Source organism: Macrobrachium nipponense, chromosome 37, assembly GCF_015104395.2.
Source record: "Macrobrachium nipponense isolate FS-2020 chromosome 37, ASM1510439v2, whole genome shotgun sequence".
NCBI classification, from domain to species: domain Eukaryota; kingdom Metazoa; phylum Arthropoda; class Malacostraca; order Decapoda; family Palaemonidae; genus Macrobrachium; species Macrobrachium nipponense.
The window spans coordinates 14,502,677-14,526,080 of record NC_061097.1 but is presented as its reverse complement, the minus strand read 5'-3'; the positions used below and the strand labels follow the sequence as shown (position 1 = coordinate 14,526,080).

At 36.3% G+C, this 23,404-nt stretch overlaps 1 protein-coding gene and 2 long non-coding RNA genes across 3 annotated transcripts in view; all 3 read left to right on the top strand.

Moving 5' to 3' along the window:
- LOC135208905 (uncharacterized) overlaps nucleotides 1–426 on the top strand; it is a 2,504-nt gene extending 2,078 nt beyond the window's left edge. The window contains exon 2 of the long non-coding RNA XR_010313241.1: nucleotides 8–426. This is a non-coding gene — a long non-coding RNA (uncharacterized LOC135208905). The remainder of the gene's footprint in view (nucleotides 1–7) is intronic.
- Nucleotides 427–15,911: 15,485 nt separating this feature from the next.
- LOC135208904 (uncharacterized) lies at nucleotides 15,912–17,475 on the top strand. The gene is made up of 2 exons (XR_010313240.1): nucleotides 15,912–15,976; nucleotides 16,978–17,475. It is a non-coding gene; the product is annotated as an uncharacterized LOC135208904 (long non-coding RNA).
- Nucleotides 17,476–19,739: 2,264 nt separating this feature from the next.
- Nucleotides 19,740–22,970, top strand: LOC135208903 (uncharacterized). The gene is made up of 2 exons (XM_064241471.1): nucleotides 19,740–19,812; nucleotides 22,541–22,970. The coding sequence occupies exons 1-2, from the start codon at nucleotides 19,810–19,812 to the stop codon at nucleotides 22,949–22,951; spliced, it is 414 nt and encodes a 137-aa protein (XP_064097541.1). The 5' UTR covers nucleotides 19,740–19,809; the 3' UTR covers nucleotides 22,952–22,970.
- The last annotated feature ends 434 nt before the right edge of the window (nucleotides 22,971–23,404 follow it).

Sequence of the window (23,404 nt, the reverse complement as noted above, 5' to 3'; positions counted from 1 at the left end):
TACACAGAAATTCGTCCTCGCCGCCCTTGCTGCCCTGTTGGTGGTAGCCCTCGTCAACGCAGACGGTTATGGCCATGGCCATGGCCACGGACATGGCCACGGACATGGACACGGTGGGTACGGACACGGCCATGACCACGGCCACAGCAAAGGACATAAGATTGACGGCAGCTACGGCGGTGGATACTCCAGCAACCACTTCCACCTAAGCGGCGGAAAGGGACATCATGGCTACGGTCACGGACACGGCCACGGACATGGCCATGGCTATCACTAAAGAACCGCCGCTTCTTTGATTTAACTCAAAATATCCTCACTCTCTTTCTGCTCGAAGCAGCGTCTCCTTCTCTGAATCTCCCGATTTTTCATCGACTGAACTTTTTTGTGAAGTTTTGCTATTTATTATTAAATATAACTGAAAGAAAATCGTCGTTTTATGCCATCCCACATCCCCTGCAGTCCTGCGCTTTGGAATTCTCTCTCTCTCTCTCTCTCTCTCTCTCTCTCTCTCTCTCTCTCTCTCTTGCTTCCAAAGATGAGGCAAGCAGTTTGTTTTCTCTTTTTAGCTAAGTTTCCCTTTCAATTTCTTTGATTTACTCTGATAAGTGCATTAATTATCAACATTGGACATATCTGCATATTTTTGCCAATTAAGCTATGGCTTCAAATAGCTACTTCCAAAACACGATCCATATTCGATGCTTTGCTATGATTTTATCGAGGAAAATCAATTCGACACGGCCTTGAAATGCACAGTAAATGTATTTAATAGGTAATAACATTTTACCAAAACCATTCTATTCTAGAGCAACCACGTCATTAAAAACAAAATGGTTAATCCATTTCTAAGAAATGGGGCTTATGTACCAATAAGTTTTTTCTATAACCTGTATTTTACTGAATTCACTAATTTACAAATTCCTTCAGTAGTTCACAATTATCATTTCCATAATAAGCAGAAACGATAGCAATTAAAGAGACCCATTTACACAAATGCCATTTCATACGATACATCGCATGAAGCGTTCCATACCTAACGGCAGTCATGAAGATTAAAATCCTCCAAACTTCTTCGATTACTAAGTTCGACTAAGTTGCTCACTTATCTCCTATTCGGTGTCAAACTCACTAAGCCAATAGTATACGTATCAGTTACTACCCTAAACAACCAGTCCTGAGAATTATGAGTCTTTACATTGGTTTATGGGTAGAATAGAATAGAATATAGCATTCAAGCCTAAGGCCTAACGCTGAGACCTATGAGGTCATTCAGCGCTCAAATGGAAAATTGTGAGTAGAGGTTTGAAAGGCGTAACGGGAAAAAAACCTCAGTTGCACCATGAAACAATCGATAGAAGCTGGTGGAAAGAAAGATATAAGAGAATGCAAACGTAGGTACAATGAAAGGAACAGAAAGGGGTTTTGCAGCTAGTGGACGAAGGGACGCTGCAAAGAGCCTTAAGTAATGCCTATAGTGCAACGCATAGGGTGCACTGACGGCGCTACCACCCTATGGGGGTTTTATGGATAGGTTGTGAAAATACGTGCTCATTGCCCTATACTAGCGACGTATTAAACAGAATGGAATGTGAAATTTAGGCATTAAGTAGAGCGCTGGGACCAGTGAGGTTATTCAGAATCTAAGTGATCTATTAAACGGAAATCATTGAAATAAATTAATAAGCCTCTTTGGTAAAGAAAAAAAAACTGCGTCTCAAAACTTTATGTGGTCAACCAGATTTGTTAGCCAAACGACCTCCAATGGACGCCCCCTCCCCCCTCCTCCACCCCCCCCCCCCCAAACTTCCCCTTTAAAAACTTCGCGCAAAACTTAAACATTTAACTTCGGGATTTCAGAATTTTTTTATAATCAGCTTAAAATTTGTGACACCTGCGTTGAATCCCATATATACCCATGTGTCTTAACTTCAGTATTTCAGGAATTTTTAAAATTTTTATGCATAAATCAAAATTCTTTTCCCCTGCTTTACTAATCCTATATTTAGCCACGTAGCTTAAGACCTTTGTCCATGGAAGTGCGCTGACCATCACATTATCTAATTTTCATACCAATGAATGGAAACAATTTCTTTGAACTAGCTTCATGAAACAAATATTTGAGGTTTCATTTTACCTTCCAATAACACGCTGTTTTAAAGTAATAAGATGGAGTAATTTACATAATATTCTTGCTCCCAATACATTTGGTACCTACTATATATTAATTAATTTGGAGTCAGACTTCAGCTCTTTGTTCCACAAAATAGCTAAGGGCATTCGAGTCGTCACAGCTAATACCCCAACAACATTTCCACTATGTGTTGTACAAATGAAATGTTCAACAATTCCATGAGGATGGCTTACATTAATTTGCTCACGTTTAAAATTTGATATAGGCCTTTCACATGAGTATTCACTCACACGTGAATACTGTTAAATAGTTTGGTAAATTTCTATATTTCTAAATTAAACCGTTTTTATCTTCAATATCTGTAATAATATGGATGATAAACCAGACTCCAAGATTTGTTTTTCCCTATATAAAAACCGAGGAAGTAGTTCAAAAATGAAAACTAAAGACCTACTGTTTATTAATAATGAAAAAACGATTATAATATACAAGTAAATGGTAGGTTTATGAATGCAGAATATCCGAGGATCCTAACTTACAAACCTTTAAGAATTTTAATGAAAGGCGCAGCTTGGAAAATTAAAAAATCAAATGAATAGAACTCTACATCTATCTTGTGGACATCTTGGATCCCTAGAAATTCAGCCTAACACTGAAAGGATCGTAAATCCGCCCCGTGTCTGCACATTGTCTTGAATTCTGGTTCTTCCAGCAAGTTTGTGACCTGTAAACAAAAATGCAACGGCAGCAGAAAAATGTCCCCTTAAAAATGTTCGGCAACTCTGTCGAGAACGCTGATATTTCTTAAAATATGTACGATATCTTTTACTTTAAGGATGATTAGCTTATAAGGATGATTAGCTTAGCAATGAGTTAAGTTCCTACAATCAATGCCCAAAACAAGGTTATTACCCACAAACTTTAACTATCTGGTTAAGGCTGAATAACAATCATTTATACTTTACAATGCTGCTCAGCTTCTGACGCCATTTAAAGTTAAAATTTTTCACTATACAAAATTTGAATTTTAATACTTAGAATAAAACGTATTCTGAAAATCACCAAAATCAAAATTAAGATAACCCACATACTATGATCAAAAGTCGTATTCTTATACAGATATCTTTGATCTCTCAAGAATTCAGGTTTAATTTATAGATAACCCACTGAACTTGAAAATAAAGCAAACAAAGAAGTTTGTATTGTGAGCTCTTGTTAGGGAGGAAATATAGATCAGTTTTACCACCAATCATCATCAAAAAAGCTCAACAGCGCCTTCCTTAGTATACTGTATTTAATGTTTATTGGTTACCTCAACTGCCTGACGGCCTTTTAAACATTACAGGTGCTATATCTCAAATGGGTACGATCAAACACCTGATTACCATGCATTGCTAGGTGAACACTTTACGTTCATTACAGCATCGCATTCACTAAATTAATGGGTACTTACAATTACATCTAACTCATATCTTCACAACCACATTATCTATGTTAATATATTTCACATACTTAAAGCCTTGCTGATGGATACTATTGGGAACTCATGCCTTATCTATAGCACCTCAAACTCACTGCCTGTGTTCATGAGCAATTCCTCTAAGCACTGTTCAAGGAACCATCACAGTTCCCGCTTATGTTATGACCAGCCTCACGAGCCCTTACTTAAAGATAGTTTGAATGTCCCAGTGCCTAGGGATTATGAACAGCATCATAATCATTGTGCCGATAGTCACTGCTGAGCATGCATATATAAACTTACTTCCTGTGTTTATGAGTAGCATTTATGAGTAGCGAACTCTCCTTGTGTACACAATAACACTCATCGTGTTCATGACCAACTCATTGCCTCTGTTCAGAAAGAAAACCACTACTTGTGTTCACATAGTAAGGCCCCGTCCACGGTCGAGCTTTGGTCGACGAACTTTGTCCGATGTGACGTCAGAAGCGAAGAAACAGCGAGAAAAGTCAGAACTTTGCAGCGGTTTCTCCGCTTCTGACGTCACATCGAACAAGTTCGTCGAGCAAAGCTCAGCCGTGTGGACGGGGCTTAAAACTCATCGCCTATGTTCACAGAGTAAAGCTCATCGACGATCTTCATTAGGTAACGAACTCATTGCCTTTGAGTTTATCCCAGGGATTTATACTCTATTTTCTACAGTTCCAGCAGCAGGCTGTTACACCGAGCTACAAGGACATCACTGACCAGGTGCCGTAGACACCGCACCTTGGACAATGTCATAATTTACAAACAGTGTAGGGCACGATTTCGAAAAGCCATGAAAAGCTGCCAGAAGACAATCATGGGCCGGATATGTATCCTCTATTAACAGCAGAACACCAGTTTGTAGCATTTGGAAGAAAATAAGAAAAAATTCAGGGTAAATTTACACCCAATCCTCCTCCAGTACTTAAAGTGAATAATAATCATGTCACAGATGCCAGAGAAGTTAGTAATACATTTTCAGAACACTTCGCTCGAGTCTCTGAGAAATCAGATAGTTCCCAGGACATAATTTCAGAATGATGGAAGAACAACAAGTACTTGACTTTTCAGCAAAGAAAGCTGAATCATATAATATGCCGTTTTCTGAGAGGGAATTTGACTCTGCTTTATCTAGGAGCAAGAACACTGCCCCTGGTCCAGATGAGATTCCTTATGAAATGTTTAAAAACACATTTCAAGGAACACAAAACTTTTTAATAATAAGTATTATCAATAGAATATGGGATGAAAGCAGCTACCCTACCATATGGGAATTAGCTACCATGTTACCATTCTTTAAGCCTGGAAAAGATCCTCTCTGTGCAGCAAGTTACCGCCCCATTGCTTTAACTTGCTGTTTGTGTAAGTTGATGGAAAAAATGGTAAATGTAAGACTGATGTGGTATCTAGAGCACAACAATATTCTAACACCTTCTCAGTGTGGTTTTTGAAAAATGCACTCCACCCTGGACATCTTACTGCAACTTGAAGCCTCTATCTGTGAGGCCTTTGCCTCCAAGCAACACCATGTGACAGTGTTTTTTGATATAGAAAAGGCATATGACACTGCTTGGAGACATGGGATTCTGAAGACTATGCATAATAGTGGTCTACGAGGCAAATTACCTTTATTTGTGAAATCCTTTTTACATCGTAGGTATTTTAAAGTTAAAGTTGGCAGTATTTTATCAGAGAAAAGGTGCCAAGAAGAAGGTGTTCCCCAGGGTAGTGTTCTCATGTAACACTTTTTTGCTCTGGCCATAAACAGTGTTGCAGCTGTCATTCCAAGAGAGGTTTTAAAGACACTGTTTGTGGATGACTTGTCAATATCCTTTGCTGCCACCCAGATGACTGTAGCAGAAAGAAAGCTACAATTAACAATAAATAAAATAGTAAGTTGGGCTGAGAACAGGGTTTTAAAATATCTCTGTAAGCAAGACTACTGCTGTCCACTTCTGTCGGATCAGGGGAGTACATCCTGATCCAGACCTATATTTGTATGGCCGTAGAATCCCATGTGTAGAACAAGCACACTTCTTAGGCCTAGTTTTTGACCGTAGATTAACTTGGGTCCCCCATATCAAACATATAAAAGCAAAGAGCCTAGAAGCTCTACACATTTTGAAGGTGCTTTCTCACACCAGTTGGGGAGCTGATAGAAATCTTTTACTGAAGCTTCATAAATCTTTAATCTTGTCAAAGCTGTCCATATGGTTGTGAAGTTTATTCTTCAGCTTCCTCATGTAACTTAAAAATTTTAGATTCAGTGCATCATTCAGGTATTCGTATAGCCACAGGAGCTTTCCGATTGTCACCAATACCTAGTATGCTAGTTGATGCAGGAGAGATGCCCCTTGAACTCTATCGCCAGTCATCATTACTTCGGTACTGGTTTAGAGTGCAAAGACTCCCCAAATCTCTGGCATTTGCTGTGGCAAATAGAAATATTTTTAACGGTTTTTACGAAAGTCATCCAAGGTATCCCACTCCTTTTAGCTATAGAATTAAAAAAATTTTAGAGGATACGAATTATTTTAGAAAAATTTCCCCCATTATCCCCTTTGTGTATCCCAGTACTCCTGTCTGGAGGTTACCTGATGTGAAATTCTGTAGGTACTTCAGTGGAGCAAAGAGGGATAAATCTGATGAGGAAATGAGGGCCATATTTTTAGAGCATGTATCAGAGCATGTAGATACAAGTTTTATATTTACTGATGGCTCTAAGTCCAGTGCTGGCGTTGGATATGGAGTTTTTAGCGAATCTTTCAACCGAAGAGGTGCACTTCCTTCTATTGCCTCAAACTTTACAGCTGAATTGTATGGCATCCTAGTAGCACTGGAACATATTACAACACTCCCAGTGTGTAGCTACACAATATTTTGTGACTCCAAAAGTGCCCTACAGTCCCTGGAAGTCTTTAATACTGATCATCCCTTGGTGTTGAAGATCTTGCAGTGGATTTTCTTGCACCAGTATAGAGGGAGCATTGTTTCTTTTTGTTGGGTTCCTGCTCATGTGAACATATCAGGAAACGAAGAGGCAGACAAGCTAGCCAAATCAGCTGCGCAAACTTTGATACCAAGAAAATGCCCTGTTCCATATCGTGATACATTCTATGATATATGGAAATCCATCCAGCATTTATGGGTAGTTCAGTGGGACAGAGTAGGCCCCAATAAAATGAAAGAAATTACTAGTCAGACACACCCTTGGAAATATGACCTAATACCAAGGAAGTGGGAGGTTGTATTGTGTAGATTACGTATTGGCCATACGCGTTTAACTCATGGCTATCTGATGGATGGGGAGCATGAGCCCTTCTGTGACGATTGCTTAGTTCCGCTAACCGTTAGGCACTTTGCTGGTTGAGTGTCCCAGTCTGGTGGAACTTAGGAATCGTTTTTAGGTTATAGTAGTGAAGCAGGGGGGGGGTAATTATAGCATGGCAAAAACTGTTGGGAGAAAGCGCATGTATTTATAACATTATCTCTTTTATCAAAGAAGCTGGTCTTCCTCAAATATATCTGACAGCTGTGCTGTCTTAGTATATACATATTCTTTTCTTTTTAATAATTTTACGGTTGTGATTAATCACAATTCTTTTTATCGGAATATTATTTTTACTTTTATCAGAAATTTATTTTATTTTCTTAAATCAAATTTATACGTATGTCTCTCATAAAGATAAAGGTATTTTGAATGTTCTATAATATATTATAAAAGTTAAAAGATCACATTTAGTATTCGGTGTCGGTGACCCTGGTAGTTGTGACGCCAGATAACTCTCAATCAATCAATCCTCGTAAAGAAGTCTTGGCCGGTAAACGAATATGCCCTGAGGCGATAGTTGCTTTAATTCTCGCGGCGTCCCTCCCTCCCTTCCTCCCTCCCTTAGAGCGCCCTCCTTTCCCCGGGTAAACAGTACTGCCAGTTAGCCGGCAAATAAGCTGGTTCATCAAGATGGGTTACAATACATAAAGGAGAAAGGACTCCACAGGCCTACATTTCACAGCACCTCATGCAACCATGGAAATGGTTGGTAATGTTGTATTCAAGGATATGAAATTAGGAATTACTGACATATAAGGTGTTCAGATATAAATCGAAATAAGATTGTGGTAAAACTGATCAACAGATATATTTACAGATGTTGTGAAGAATTTTGAGGATAAGGTTATCAAAATAAATGATACAGACTTCGTAAAAGTTGTAAATTTAAGTTCGCAAGTGTCATTTGTATCAATAAGGAACGCACCTTTCGAGATAAACGATCAAGTGATAATAGATAAATTGAATAGGTATGGAAAGGTAGAACATTTAAGGCATAAGAAATTTCCAGTTGGGGTTTTTGAAGATTTACTTAGTAGCATTCGAACGGCAAAGATAAGGGATAGAGAAAATATCCCTTCATCAATTTATATTGGTGGCTACAATTAAACCTTTCTTTACAGTGGACAGAGAAGAACGTGTTACAAATGTGGCAAACGCCATCTAGTGAAGGACTGCAATATAAATCTGAGAGTAATTACATTTTTAGTGAGGGTGATTATCCTGAAATACAAAGGAATGAAAAGAATACATCCTATGTGAACAATAGTGGAGGGGACGAAGAGCATGTAGATAGAGCGAAGTCGCAGAATCAGAGAGAGCGGAACCAGTCGTAGGAAACGTTCATTCAGACTTACTAAGTGATGAAAGCACGAGAACGTCCAGTGAGACAAGGACTGAAGATGGACAAATGAGCGAAGCGGAAACGCGTAAGGAAAGGCAAGACGACGAAGCAGCTGAAGGGTTTATGGAAAGCCCTGTATCACCCGACGATGGATTAATTATTTCCACAATTGAAGCAGCAATCCACGCTGATGAGGCTGACATCGAAAAGGAAATGGACTTTTCAATTATGTCACGTACAAAATGAAGAGGAGCCAATCGAAGAAGTGGAGAGTGAAATTCAGAAACATGAAGCGAAAGAGGGAAGTAATATAGAATATGACGAAGAACATACAATACAGTGTTGTAAATTTTGGAAACATGAGTGACGACGGAATGTAGTAAGCTACCATTAGTGACCAACCAAGCAAGGGCATTCTTCTGAGGTTAACCAAGGATAGATAGTAGTGGCGTACTCTCCGAGTCGAACATGAAGATAAATCAGTGTTCGATGAACCCAAAAGTAGCTCTGAAGATGATTCAAGTCAATTGCCTGTGAATAAACTTTTTAAATTAGATGAATGATGAAGAGATTCCTTATATTTGGAGCCTTCACTTACCTAAATTTAGCAACTATTAATGTTAATGGTTATGTATGGGTCGTAAGCAAATTAAAATTGATTGATTTTATGTATTTTTATCATTTGGACGTACTATTTGGGCAAGAACATAATGCCAAAGAAATATCGCAACTTGCGCATGTTGAAAAGAATTACGATATCATACTGAAGCCAACTTTCTTGCTGAAGGGAGGCACATCTGTTATCCTTTTCATTAAAAAGCCAAGAGTGAAAGGTTCTGAATCATGAGATGGATGTAAAGGGTCAAATAATCAAGTGTAAAATGTACCTATAAAGAAACAGATTTCCGATTAATAAATGCATATGCCCCTTCTGGGACAAATAAAAAAAATTTAAAGAGGGGAACTGTTCTTGAATGTTATGCTGTATTACTTGAGAAAATTTACGAAATGTGATCATAAAGGGAGATTGGAACAGTATAACAAGTAAGAGAGATTGTTCTAACTAGGATAACCATATTAGTTCAGAAGCTCTTCAAAATTGGAAAAATGATTTGCAGCGTAGAGATGTGTGGCTCTTAACAAATCGTTTGATAGAGTATACGTATATTTGACATAAATATGGCTCTAGGATTGATCTTCTATATATATGTACGAGATTTGGGAAGTAATGGAACTGAATCTGAAAATATACCACAGAGTTAGTCTGATAATAATTATGTTAGGGTTAAGATTAAGATGGACAAGGATATTAGTATTGGCAAAGGATACTGGAAATTGAATACAAATATTCTAAGACACTAAAAATGGAAAACTATGTTCATTTTCCAGACCATTTGAAAGGGAAAATAGGCGATTTACAATTTCATTCTATTTTAGATTGGTGGAATTATGCAAAAGGTAAACTTTTTTTTTCGTCAGTCTCAAAAACTATTAATCAAGAGATATTTGGGTTCCTGAATTTGCTGAAAACCGAATTAGGAAGGAATCATTGGATCCATTCTGCCAACTGCAATAGGTTCATGAAATAGAGGAACTTAAAGAAATCTGATTGAAGATGAAATATGTGAAGGGGTTAAGATAAGAACTAGAATTGATGAGAGAATGAATGGTGAAAAATTATCTACACAAGAAAAAAAACGAATGTGAAAAAAGTATCAACTTTGTGAAAAGGAGGGTGTATATGTATGACACAAAGTCTATACAAAGGAATATATTGGAGTTTTATACAAATCTATACAAAGAAACTGTTAAAATATAAATTTCTTGAAACTATGAACGCTGTCACTAGATGACATGAATTTAACCTTGAAGGCTGAAGTAAGACACAGGTTTGGAAAGCCATATGTGGAATACAAAATGGGAAATGCCCTGGTATGGATGGATTAGCTATAGAATTTTACAAAAATATGTGGAGTATTATAAAAAAAAAAAAAAACTAATTCATTAAAGTAACGAGACATACATTTACTAAATTTGAAATATGGAAGGACTCAAATAAGGGAATTATTAAGCTTGTACCAAAGGATGGAGATAGTGTGACCTTAACAACTGGGACCTATAACTATGTTAAATGTAGGTTACAAAATTACAACAAAGGTTATGGCAACTTTAAAATAAATGCTTTCAACATTGGTATCAAAGGACCACTTCTGCGCTGTCCCTGGAAGGTTAATAAATAATTGTTACTTTAAGGGATACTTTGCTAAGGGATATAATATACTTTTTATAAGAACAAGACAGCTGCCCAAATAAACCTAGATTGGTACAAAGCATTTTACAGGATTAATCTGGACTTCTTCTTCGGAACGCTGTCCAAACTTTGATTTTCTTTAGATTTTGTGAACTTAAAATGCTTTATACGGATGCCAAAAGTTACATATCCACAAATCTGACACATTTCCTATAAGATAGTCTGTTCGACGGGATTGCCCATTATCAATGATTTTATTTGCTATAGCTCAAGAACCGTTGTATAGAATGCTGAAGCTTAAGAGGGATTTTTCTCCTGACTTTCCAAATGGGTTATAAACTGTTTGTAGTTGGTTTTGCTGATGATAGCACTATTATTGTGAATAAATTAAGGAGTATTAAGGAAACTTCACGGGTCATTAATGACCATAAAGCACCAAGTGGAGCGAGACTTAAAAAGAAAACTTACATGGTGGGAATCGTATCATGGAAAGAATCGTGACTGGCCAGAAACCGGGATAGAAATGAAAACAGGCAGTTTTAAAATCTAGGTATAATCCATAACAATGATTATGAACTACCTGTACAGTTTGTATGGGCGAACTGGGAAAACATCAAAGATATTTTGAAAATGTTAGGGCCACTTTATAAACGAAGTCTAACTTTATTCCAAAAGAGTGTACTAGTTAATGCAACTGCACTATCCAAGTGATGGTATGTTTCCCAGGTGTATCCAGTTCCAGCTGATGTTGGTAGATGTATAGAAAAGTGTATTTTCATATATCTGTGGAATGGCAATTATCAGCCTGTCAAAAGGAAAACTATGTACCACCTCAACCCTGGATAGGTTTCGCTACATTGGTACCCCGTTACAGGTGCGTGTGGGTTGAGCTTGTCCCGAGCGCCCAGAAAAATTTTCCAAAAATTACTTACTGCATTTTTGCTGTACATTTTAATTTCTAAAATTAATTTAACCATTGCAGAACACTACTGAAAAGATAAATAATACCCATCTACAAATTAAATATTTATTACAAATATATTAAAATAATAAGTATACAAAAAATAAGGAAATATTTAAAAAAATACAAAATAGCCTATACACAAAAATTGAGGGAATCCTTCCTAAGTCTACTATTTACAATATGTGACTGTCAGAGAAGGTGTCTGACACATTGAGGTTAAAATCTGAAGAGAAAAAAAGGGAAGTTTTTTGGGGGAAAAAAATTTGGTAAGTTTTTTGGAAGAAAATAAAAAGTCAAAATTTCACAAACTTTTTGGGGTACATAAATGAAATAGGAAGTGGCTAATTTCTTTTATAGAATAAACTATTATCCTAGAACGGAATCATGTAAAAAAAATCTGCACAAATGTTATTTGCTGTTATATTAAGGGCCAAATCTAAAGGTCATTTTTCAACCTAGTTTCACCATGAAAATCTTATGAAAATCGTTGTAACTTATTTATAAGATATGATATTTATGCATGAAAATCTACCAGAATACCACAAACTCTATAGAGAACAGGAATATAGAGATATGGAAACTTGACTTTCGGATATGCCAATAAAATGGCCGCAGTCGACACCTACTTCGACAGCCATATCTACCACCTGAAATGGAGGAATGTACTGTAAATTTCAATGTGTTTCTTATCTAATTACGCGTGGATTTGCATAAAACTATTATGGTGGCTTGCTGGATGATTGAACATTTTGCAGCCATAAAAAAGCAGTCATAAAAAAAAACTGTCCCAAAAACTTAATCCAACGTAAAGATAATTTGTTGACTTAGTTTCACCAGGAAAATTTCTTATAAGAATTGTTGTAATTAGTATTAAATTATTTATGCATGAAAATAAACCAGAATAACACAAAGTCTATAGAAAACAAGAATATTTAGCGATATGGTAACTTACCTTTCGCATATGTCCGCAAAGTGGTCCCCGACCACGTTAAGTGCGACAGCCAAACTTAGTACGTGAAATGGAAGATGGGTATGTAATTTTCGAGGTTTTATTTAACTATTTAATTATTTGTGGATTTGCACGAAACTTATGGTAGCTTGCTGGATGTTTGAACATTATTTTGCAGCTAAAAAAAAATTGACCAAAAAGATATTTTTTGAAAAGTGAATAATTTCGAAAATTTAAAAATAATGTCTACAAAAATAAATTATTGCAATATTTTAGGTAAAAAATGGATGATATATATTTTGTAAAAATTTTATAGTATTTATGCATAGTAAAAAAAATAAAAAATAAAAAAGTTTCACAATGTAACTTTGTGTACCTACTATGAAACTAAATGATAACTAGCTATCATATAGTTTCATAGTAGGTACACAAAGTAGGTCGTTAGCCATTTTATTTTTGAGTGTGGTAGTTTGTTTACCTTCCGTCTTATTTTTATTTCTGTTTTTGCATGTGTTGTGTTTGTTTTAATTTCTTCGTAATAAATTTTATTTTGTTTGTATGTGATGTTCGTTTTATTTTATGTTTTTACTGAAGCTTTTAGTAAGACAATTCATTTTTAATGTAATTTTTAGTGATTTCTCATCCTTGTCATTTTTTCAGTCTTCTGAAGATGAGGTATTAAACCTCGAAAGCTCGTAATATTAAAGAATGTTCTTCCTGGTCTTGGCATTATTATTATCATCAAGCTATATATATATATATAAATATATATATATATATAGTATATATATATATATATATATAGAGGAGAGAGAGAGAGAGAGAGAGAAGAGAGAGAGAGAGAGAGAGAGAGAGAAGAGAGAGAGAGAGAGAAGATACTAGATATAATATATGCATAATAAAAAAAGGGCCTAGGTACTATCAAGTACTTGGATCCCACCTTTGTTTGTGACTTTTTGTGTTCGATCCTAATCAGAGGGAATATTTTAATTATAAAGGATGTGGGCTGTACACACACACACACACACACACACACACACACATATATATATATATATATATATATATATATATATATATATATATAAATTTGTGTGTCTTTGTACACATTTCTTTTTTGTCAAGACAACTATAGTCTTATCATACAGAAGTCCACCAACAGAATTTATTTCCACTTTGACGAAGACGTGAAGACAAATCTTTGCCAGACAATGAAAACTTTTTCTTTCTGCTCCTCCTGAACTGTAGAGGAAATATCCATTACTTCGTCTGAAAGGAAAACATGTCTAAAATTTCAATATTTTTTAAACCATCGGAACAAATTTCGCGTTATCATTTTCGAGTTATCATATGAAAAATCCTAAACTATGTCAACGTTACATTAGTGTTTGCTGTGTATATGAGAAAACTCATGTTTTCAAATAAATTGAGAGTTGAAATTTTATAGGAACCGGAAAATAATTTTGATGCATTCCTGTGTCCACGAAAAATATATATTTTTTTAGGAAATCATTCGTATTCCTTTTTTTACTTTTTCGTTGTGTTTTTTAATCTTATAGAAACAAATTTTTATGCCCTCCTTATTTATGACGTCGTTCAAATGTATTTTCATTTTATTACTAGGCAAACATGTCTGTAGTTTAATGCGACGTGATGAAAAACGTACTTTTGTTAATTCATAACCTGGAATGAAAAAGTAATTGTTCTGAAAATGAACTGCACCAGTGAAAGGAAATTTTATTTTTTTTCTTAATATTTCTCTCTTGGATTTCACGAGGGAAAAAAAATAAAATAAAAAAATACAACTTTTTCCAGACGCATCTCAACATTTTTAATACAAAATTTTAAAAATTGTGTGTGTGTGTGTGTGTGTGTTATACGAAATTTTGACTACAAACAGCCTCTTTTAATTAACTAAATGAACATGAAACGTTTGTTCCGTGAAATTCAGCATAAGCCCTGGATATTGAACTTCGGCTTGAGAATTTTTACTTTGCGGTGTCGAATGAGATTCTGTCTCTTGAACTGGTGGTCGTGAGTTTTAGTTTTCTGATAAAATACAAAAAAATAAATAAAAACTATTGAGATGGCTATTTTTCTTTCTGCTCTCAAATTTTAAGAACTACTGAGGCCAGAGGGCTGCAAATTGGTATGTTGATCATCCATGCACCTTCCATTGGCCTCCAATCATCGAACATACGAAACTGCAGCCCTCTAGCCTCAGTAGTGTTTATTTTATTTAAGGTTAAGGATAGAGATGCCAGCCGCCGACGTATCTTCACTTCACCGCATCCCGGGAGCAACTGAGCTCTGCCCGAGTCGTGGTTGAGAGTTTCATAAAGCAGCATATCGAGAGTTTCATGCAGCATTATACGCTGTACCGAAAACTCGATTGAGCCGAAGGAACTTCTGCGCAATTTTTACTTGTTTATTTATAGTTTTTGACTCGTGTTTTTTGCATGCGTATTTGGTCTTGATTTTGCGGTTTGTGAGTTTTGGATATGAAATTTTGAGATTCTTAATTAAGGTTTTTGACCTGGATATTTTTGCTCGTGAGCCTTTTGACATGTGATCATTTTGTATTCGAATTTTGCCCCATGAGTTTTTACATATGATTTTTTTTTAGCTCTGACCACTTTGACATGTGAGTTTTTGCCTCATGAGCTTGTGACATGTGAGCATTTTGCCCTGCGTCGGTTTTTTGCCACAATGAATTTTTTTTTTATCGAAATATTTTGGCCCAGGGGCTTTGACTCACGATTTTTCATCCATGAACTCTTGATATAAAAACTGCCCTGGCCCCTTTCCATTAAGGTCGCCTAATTACCTATCATGCACGCTTAAATAACTGTCACAGCTTAGTTGTTACAATGAGAGAGTGCTGAGCGCACACCAAGACATTTCTTACGAATACGTGAACGACAGCTGTGACATAACTGCGATTTCACAGCCGTACGTGAAATCGCTCCTAATGACCAAAGTAACCAAGAACCAGAGAAGGGTCTCCCGCTCTAGAGAGGTTTGATGCCTCGAGATTTGACTCCATAAATCGCTCGTTATCTCTGCGGCTTTTATTGCGTTTCAAAAAGGAGAAATTGGAGACAAAATCAAAAGGTTAAAATAAAAATCTCGTATTTAGATGCTTCTGTACACAATTGCTTTTCTAAGGCTTTTAAATAATGTTTATTGCCTTATTATAGCGACAGCAGTTAACATGCCCTCTTACAGTTTAGAGTTAAACGTTTACAAATTAACGAAGTAACTAAATATCTCGCGATTTCGTCATTGCAGACCTAAGCCTTCAGCCAGCCGCCGAAGGTTTCCACAGACAAGCAAAAACAATACATCGACCCAATCGGTTCCAGAACTCAAAAGTGAAGGGAAGCTGCGTTCGTCAGTCACCTTGTCCCCCTTGACAGCCGAAAAATATATATATAAAGCAGTTGATCGCATTGTTCTTGATCATTCCTGGTTCTCTGTTTCTCCTTCTATTTTGTTCTGCTCTGAAATACATCCAGCATGGTTAGGCCCTTTATTGTTAGGCTTCTTGGACCAGTCCAAATTGTCTTCTTATAATAACTCATCATATGAGTAGACTAGTACTTTTACCCTTGGGAAAATTTACAATAAAATGCATCATTAGTTTTTTCATCAGAGTTCTCATGATAGGAATTCACTGCACGACTCATTTGTGTTACTATATTTTATTTTAGATTTTTTATATGCTGTACATTTAGGAATATGTAATTGAAAGAACTGTAATATCCTCTTAATTTCTCGAATTAGTCACGCTTTTTGGATACGCCTATCACTAGGTAGAAAGCCTGAGATCAGAACTTCGTTCTGATACTCTGGATGCGGATCTGAATCAGGTTTCAGACGTCAGAATTTCTTCATATTCTTGCTGTTGGATCTCAGGACTTGTATCGAAAAAGTGTGAAGAATTCGAGAAGTTAACGAGGCATTGTGCCTTATTCAATTACACGCATATCTAGTGAAAAGTGACCAGTAGAATCTACATGAAGGAATACGTTCACCTAGGAATGTTTTCCGTGAAAATTAAATTAAATATAAAAACAAAAATAATAACTAACGCGATAAAACACAAGACTCGGGTATTTGCACGTTTCTTTTCCCAACAATAGACCGAATCATTGTTTTGAAGGACATATAATGATCTATTTTCACTCTTAGACTTAACTTGTGGAAATACAATGGAGGGAATTGTTCACGTTAGATGGATATTCCAAAACTTGTGTGTGTGGTGTGTGTGTGTGTGTGTGTATGTGTGTGCAGAATCAATAGTCCTTGACTATTTTTAACGTTTTCGAAAAGGTATCGGAAATTATATTAAAACATTTGAAACTACTTTGATGATTCCATTCCGAGTCAGGGTTGCCTAACGTATGTGGTCGAGGATCAAGAAACCGAATTATTTATTATTATTATTATCGTTGTTGAGATTGTTGTATTATTTCCTTGATATCAAGATGGACCTAAAGTCTTCCTTCATCCTGCTACAGAGGTTGTTGCTCGCTGAAGTAGTAATGCTACTCCTGGTTGCCTTCGTCAGTGCTGGTGGCTACGGCCACGGTCACGGTGGACACGGCCATGGACACGGTGGACACGGAGGATACGGCCATGGGCACGGTGGACACGGAGGATTCGGCCATGGGCACGGTGGACACGGAGGATACGGCCATGGGCATGGTGGACATGGGTATGGCTACCCGAAAATATCCCCTGGAGGCAAATCCAGCTACGAATTTTGGCTTGGGAAAAGTGGACACAAAGGCAGCCTCGTCTATGAAGGATATTACGGAGGCCACGGAGGATACCATTAGCCGGAAGTTTAGGATGTTAGCGCTGAAGACTCTAGGAAAATGAAATATAAACCAGTCCTTTGGACACTGATGACTCTTTTCTGCTTATATGAATATTTGATCTGTCCCTGATTAATAAACAGAAATGTTTGTTAACAATGAACGATACTGAATAACTATGAATAAAGTCTTTTCGTACGTCTTTGTTTCTATTCTTACTGTGGCCTCGGTCAGAAACTTGTAATTCAAGAGAGATTTCAAACTCCAATTGACTGACCGATTTGTTTGGTTTCCCCGACTTGTCATAATTTATGGTACTACATCTTGGATGCGGCAACTATTCTTTTAATAGATACAGAGATCATCAACGTATCCATCAATCCATAGGCATGGCCATGGCTGATATACTTAATATAATGGTTATTACCCCATACTAATAGTTCTATTCAATTGAGCAGGACTTGAGAGAAGAAACTTTCCGTAATATACAAACTACGTCTAGGTCCTTTTTTAAACCAGTGTGACCGACGCCAGACTCCAATGGCCTGCTTGTAAGTATTTTGGGATTCATTGAGTGATGAAAATGGAAAGAGAAAAGTAGAAGAAGTTGGACAGCCAAGTGGGAAGAGACGAAAGAGAACAGATGGAAAATGAAAATCAGAAAGATGTGCAGCTAGGAGCTGAAGGGACTGCGAAGAAGATGTTGTTGTTGCTCTCAGTATAGGCACGTCAAAGTCACATTCAAAGGAAGTGCTGCTCTTGAGGTCATGAGTCCATCGTACCATAAGGCTGAATTAACTTAATAACAAACAAAAGCATCAACAACATCATCTTTTCAGTCCCTTCAGCTCCTAGTTGCACATCTTTCTGATTTTCATTTTCCATCTGTTCTCTTTGCATGGAACCAGTGGTTATTCAGCAACGGGACCAATGGCTTTCCGTGACTTCGAACCTTGTCGAGAGTGAACTTCTATCACCAGGAATACACATCTCTCACACCTCAATGAAATGCCCGAGAATCGAATTTGCGGCCACCGAGGTGTGGTACGCCAACACAATACCGATTACGCCAATGAGGCGCTCTGTTGTTGCTGTTATTAAGTTAAGTCAGCCTTATGGCACTTCCTTTGAATGTGACTTTGACGGGCTATACTGAGAGCCAAAAAGACATTCCGATGCCCTGCAAGCAGCTGCAAGTACAATGTTCAGCCACCAAAACCCACTGACGGATTGCTTTTTGGCGAAAAATTACCAATTCCTTTTGTAGGATTTCGTAATTTTCTGGTTACTTAATGAGTACATGTGACCCTGAGCTAACGAGAGTTCGGGAAACGAATGTTAAATAGGGAAAGCGTCTTTGCATATTCTGGATCTCTCCAAAATGTTGATGGCATAAGAAATAGAATTATGTGAACGAAAATGATAGATATGGAAAAGATAAGTTGTGTAATGTAGCGTTCAAATAACCATGGAATATATGAGTACATGAAGAAAAAGTTCCGTAGAAAGAGAGAGAGAGAGAGAGAGAGAGGAGAGAGAGAGAGAGAGAGAGAGTATAAATTTTTTTATTCTTTACTATTAACACCTTCAAAACTCAAGATGTACTTTTTCTTTTCCTGAAATTCACCGAAGATATATTTATTCTAAATCTTCTCTTAAGCCTAATAGTTTCAATTAAAAAGAAATGAAAGTTCGATACACTTCAAATTTCTATGGAAAATAAATTGAAATTTGAAAACATCACGATTTAGATATTTAATCAGACTTCTCGCAGTATATTCTTCGGAGACCGATTTACGATATGTTAATGAGCTTTCTTACTGGTGTTATTATCATTGGAATCTAAAAATGAAGAAAACGTTCAAAATTTTTATGAAAATACATAGGAGAGAGAGAGAGAGAGAGAGAGAGAGAGAGAGGAGAGAGAGAGAGAGAGGATACCTTGCTTAGTACATATTTCTTGAAGACCTCGATCTACAGAAGCAGAGGTAGATATTGCATGCATATGTGTGTGTACGTGTGTTGTGTTTTTGTGGCGGAGAGAGAGAGAGAGAGAGAGGAGAGAGAGAGAGAGAGAGAGAGAGAGATTGGGGTTAGACATACAGCAAGACCACAATAGCAAGCGGCCAATAATCGAATTCGTCACGTCGGAACTTCCAACATAACTTACCCATAGTCGCTCATGCAAAGACACTAAGCGTCCTCGACCAAAGAGCACGTCCTTTTTTTTTCACGCTCTTTATTCTCAAAACCAACTTCCCAAGTTGTTGCTCAAGATATAAATAAAGGGAAATTTAAATACCCGTTGACAATGAACAATGGGAAATCAGGTAAGCCTTGAGTTGACCCTTCTCGACATGTGACGCCGTCTGATCGCAATTGCTGTGACATGACCTCTACTTTTCCCTTCACAGTAGAAGGGTTCTATATAAACAGAGCAGCTTGCTTCGAGGGTTACAGTTACAAGCTGCCTCTGGATACAGTCACATAGTTACTCCTCGAGGTCTCCTGTTTACTTCAGCCTTCTGCAAGATGGTTAGAGCTGATCCCAAAAACGACAATTGTGTTTTTTAATCGTTTGGTGTTAGAAAAGAGGAATCGGTAGTCATCGGTCTAAACTCTAAAGTGACGCCTGGCACAAGCCTTGACACCAGGTCACCCAAATGTAAAGGGGTACCGGGGCATGGGGTAGCTGCCTCCTCCGAAAAGGACTTGTTGAGAAACAAGAGGACTGTATCCTTCAAGGGCAACCCCCTCCGGAGGGTCGTAAAATGCGTACGGTGACAAATACAAACAAACTCTATATATATATATATATATATATATATATATATATATATATATATATATATAAACTTTTACTTTTTCATACTCTTAAATACAGTATCAAAGCACAATACCCGAATCCACCTTGGAGTAACTTATACCGAAAAGGAATTATAGGTGATAAGTGCATCATCGCTGGCCAGGATTCGAACCTTGGCATTTTGGTTATAATCAAGAAATTCGAGTTTATAATTCCTTTTAGGTATAAGTTATTCCCATGATGAAATGAATTCTATATTGTGGCCTAGTACTCGTGATTATATGGTGTCTGTATACATGTGTGTGTAAGTATATATATATATATATATATATATATATATATATATAATATATATATATATATATATATATATATGATATATCTATCTATATATATATATTTATATATATATATAGTTATATATATATTATATTATATATATGATATATATAATATATATATATATCATATACATATATATCTATATCTATATATATATATAATATATATATATATATATAGATATATATATATATATATATATATAGTATATATATATATATATATATATATACTATATACATATATATATATATATATATATATATATATATATATATATATATATATATATATATATATATATAAACGAAACCTTGTGTTTTAATTAGATACGAAAGTGCGATTCTTGAAAGACTCCTGATCCTTCAGAACATTAATGCAATTATTTCAAACATTTCGAAAAACTTATAAATACTAAGTAATGACTAAAATACGCAGTGACTGAAAGTTTACGATACCGTAAAACCTGGATAAGACGTGACTGGAGAGTAGTAAGAAACGGCAACATTTCGGTAGAAACTTGTGGAACTGTGATAAGAGAAAGAATCACATTGATAAAAAAAAATAAAAATAAAAAAAGCTGCAAAATTTTGATAAGAGACACTTCAAAACTTTGACAATAGCCTGTGACAGATTATTATTATTATTATTATTATTATTATTATTATTATTATTATTATTATTATTATTATTATTATTATATTTACCGACTTAATTTTATATGACAACTTTTCTATTTTTTTTTTAATCACTTTTTTGGCTCAGTAATACTATTTAATAGTAATGCAGAGCCAGAAAGGCGATCGATAAGAAAAATAGAAAAGTTATCATACTAAATTAATTCGCTAAACAGCCATTCATTTTAATAGAATATGTTAGAAAGGTGGTCTTCTTCTAAGATGTTATTATTATTGTTATTTCAGTATTTGAAACCTATTCATAAAGAACAAGCACACAGGGGCCATTGACTTGAAATTCAAGTTTCCAAAGGTTATTGGTTTCAACCTGCCACCGCAGACCCCACACTGCAGGAGTCACTGATCAGGATTCAGAGCCAGTGATTTTTCATCGCCCTGGTGGAGACGCAAACCCGTGACATAAGAGTGTCATACCACGACACTAACCACTATACCAACTTTGTAAATTGGCTGTGGAACTTCGACAAGAGACTGGTGAAGTTATAATAATGAACAGGAAGATTTAGATAAGAAAATAGACCATAAGAATTAGAGCAGATACTCTGGTTATGTGCAAACATAGCGGCTCATATATCTTCAAACTTTATAAAGCTCCCATACATATGATAAAGTGGGAGATAGTAATTATCTTTTCCACACTTTCCAGTTGCTCGGAATAATGATATTAATATATTATTATTAATAATAAGATGTCTCTAGTTGACAATGAGTACGTTTTACTAACTTAATCATCTTGCAGGGATGGAATCCCTTGTACAGGAAACTTCTAATATTTTAGCCGTTACCTATACCAACGCACAAGGCTCATCAGCAGCTCACTGATATCACACCCCCGCCCCCACCCTTTCTTTTATTTGAATTCCATTGTCTTGTCACTTTTATATTCTCATAAGTAAGTTTTCAGTAACTGACTGATTGATTAATTTACATCCAACTGGCGTCCAGAAATAAAGGTTAACAACGTCCAAGTTCTATTACAGTATATAAGTGCTCAGGTCACTAACATGGCAAAGCTTTCACTGAATATGGCAGTCCTACTTGGCAAAGAAATTTTATTCATCGTAGTCTTTTAAAATGGTAAATAATGTAATTGAAGTATTCCAATTGAGTTCAGAAACTGCCCTTTGACGAACCAAAAAACAACTAAAAATAAAATGGCCTCAAAGAATAGACCGAACTTTAAAACAGTCTCTTAACAGGTAAATTATATGGTCTAGGTTCTCGAAGAAAGATCAGCAGATTTTTACCCTTCTATGGAAGTCAGGAAAGTCATTGAAAGTCAGGAAAGTCATTGAAAATTTCAACAAAACAAATTGAACCTAATATTATCAATGTTACAGGCTGCATTTAATTAGAGTCTATAGGACAGGAAATAATAAGACTCTCTCCATTAGTTGATTTATTTCTCATATTACAGAGATTCTTCTTGGTCGCCGTGGCCATTCTTCTCATGGTCGTCTTGGTCAACGCTGATTACGGCCATGGCCACGGACATGGCACGGACATGGACACGGACATGGACACGGACATGGACATGGACACGGCCATGGGTATGGCCACGGGCATGGCCACGGCCACGGGCATGGCCACGGAGGATATGGTAAGGGCCACGTTGTCCATAAGAAGCACCACGGCGGAGGAAAATCCAGCCAGCATTTCCATCTCTCAGGGCCACATGGCCATGGTGGCTATGGACACGGACATGGTCACGGACATGGTCACGGACATGGCCATGGTTACCACTAATAATGATGATCGTGGTTGTAAAAGCAAGCAAAGGGTTGCTTCATTGTCATTTTTTTGTTTGATGTCAAACGCATTTCTTTGAAATAAATTATCTAAATGTGCCATGTGTTTAAGATGGAATTTCACAAAAATTAGCGAAAGCAAACTAATGTATTTGTAGGCTGAATTAAATTTAGTAATGGACTGCAACTGCAGGAACCAGTAAGAATAAGCATAAGTCTAGTACGATCTGCATCGATATACGAAAATGAGGCGACTTGGTTTGACAATGAAACCATATCTCAAAGCAATAAAGACATAGCATAGATAAAGAAATCATATCTCAAAGCAATAGAGAAAAAGAATAGATAAAGAAACCATATCTCAGAGCAATAAAGACATATCATAAATAAAGAAACCATATCTCAAAGCAATAGAGAAATAGAATAGATAAATAAATTTTATAAATAAAGTATTAAAATAATCAAAACGTAAATGAAATTAAAGAAACGAAAGAAGAGAAAAGCAAACTAAGCAAGGGGGAGGCTGAATAAGA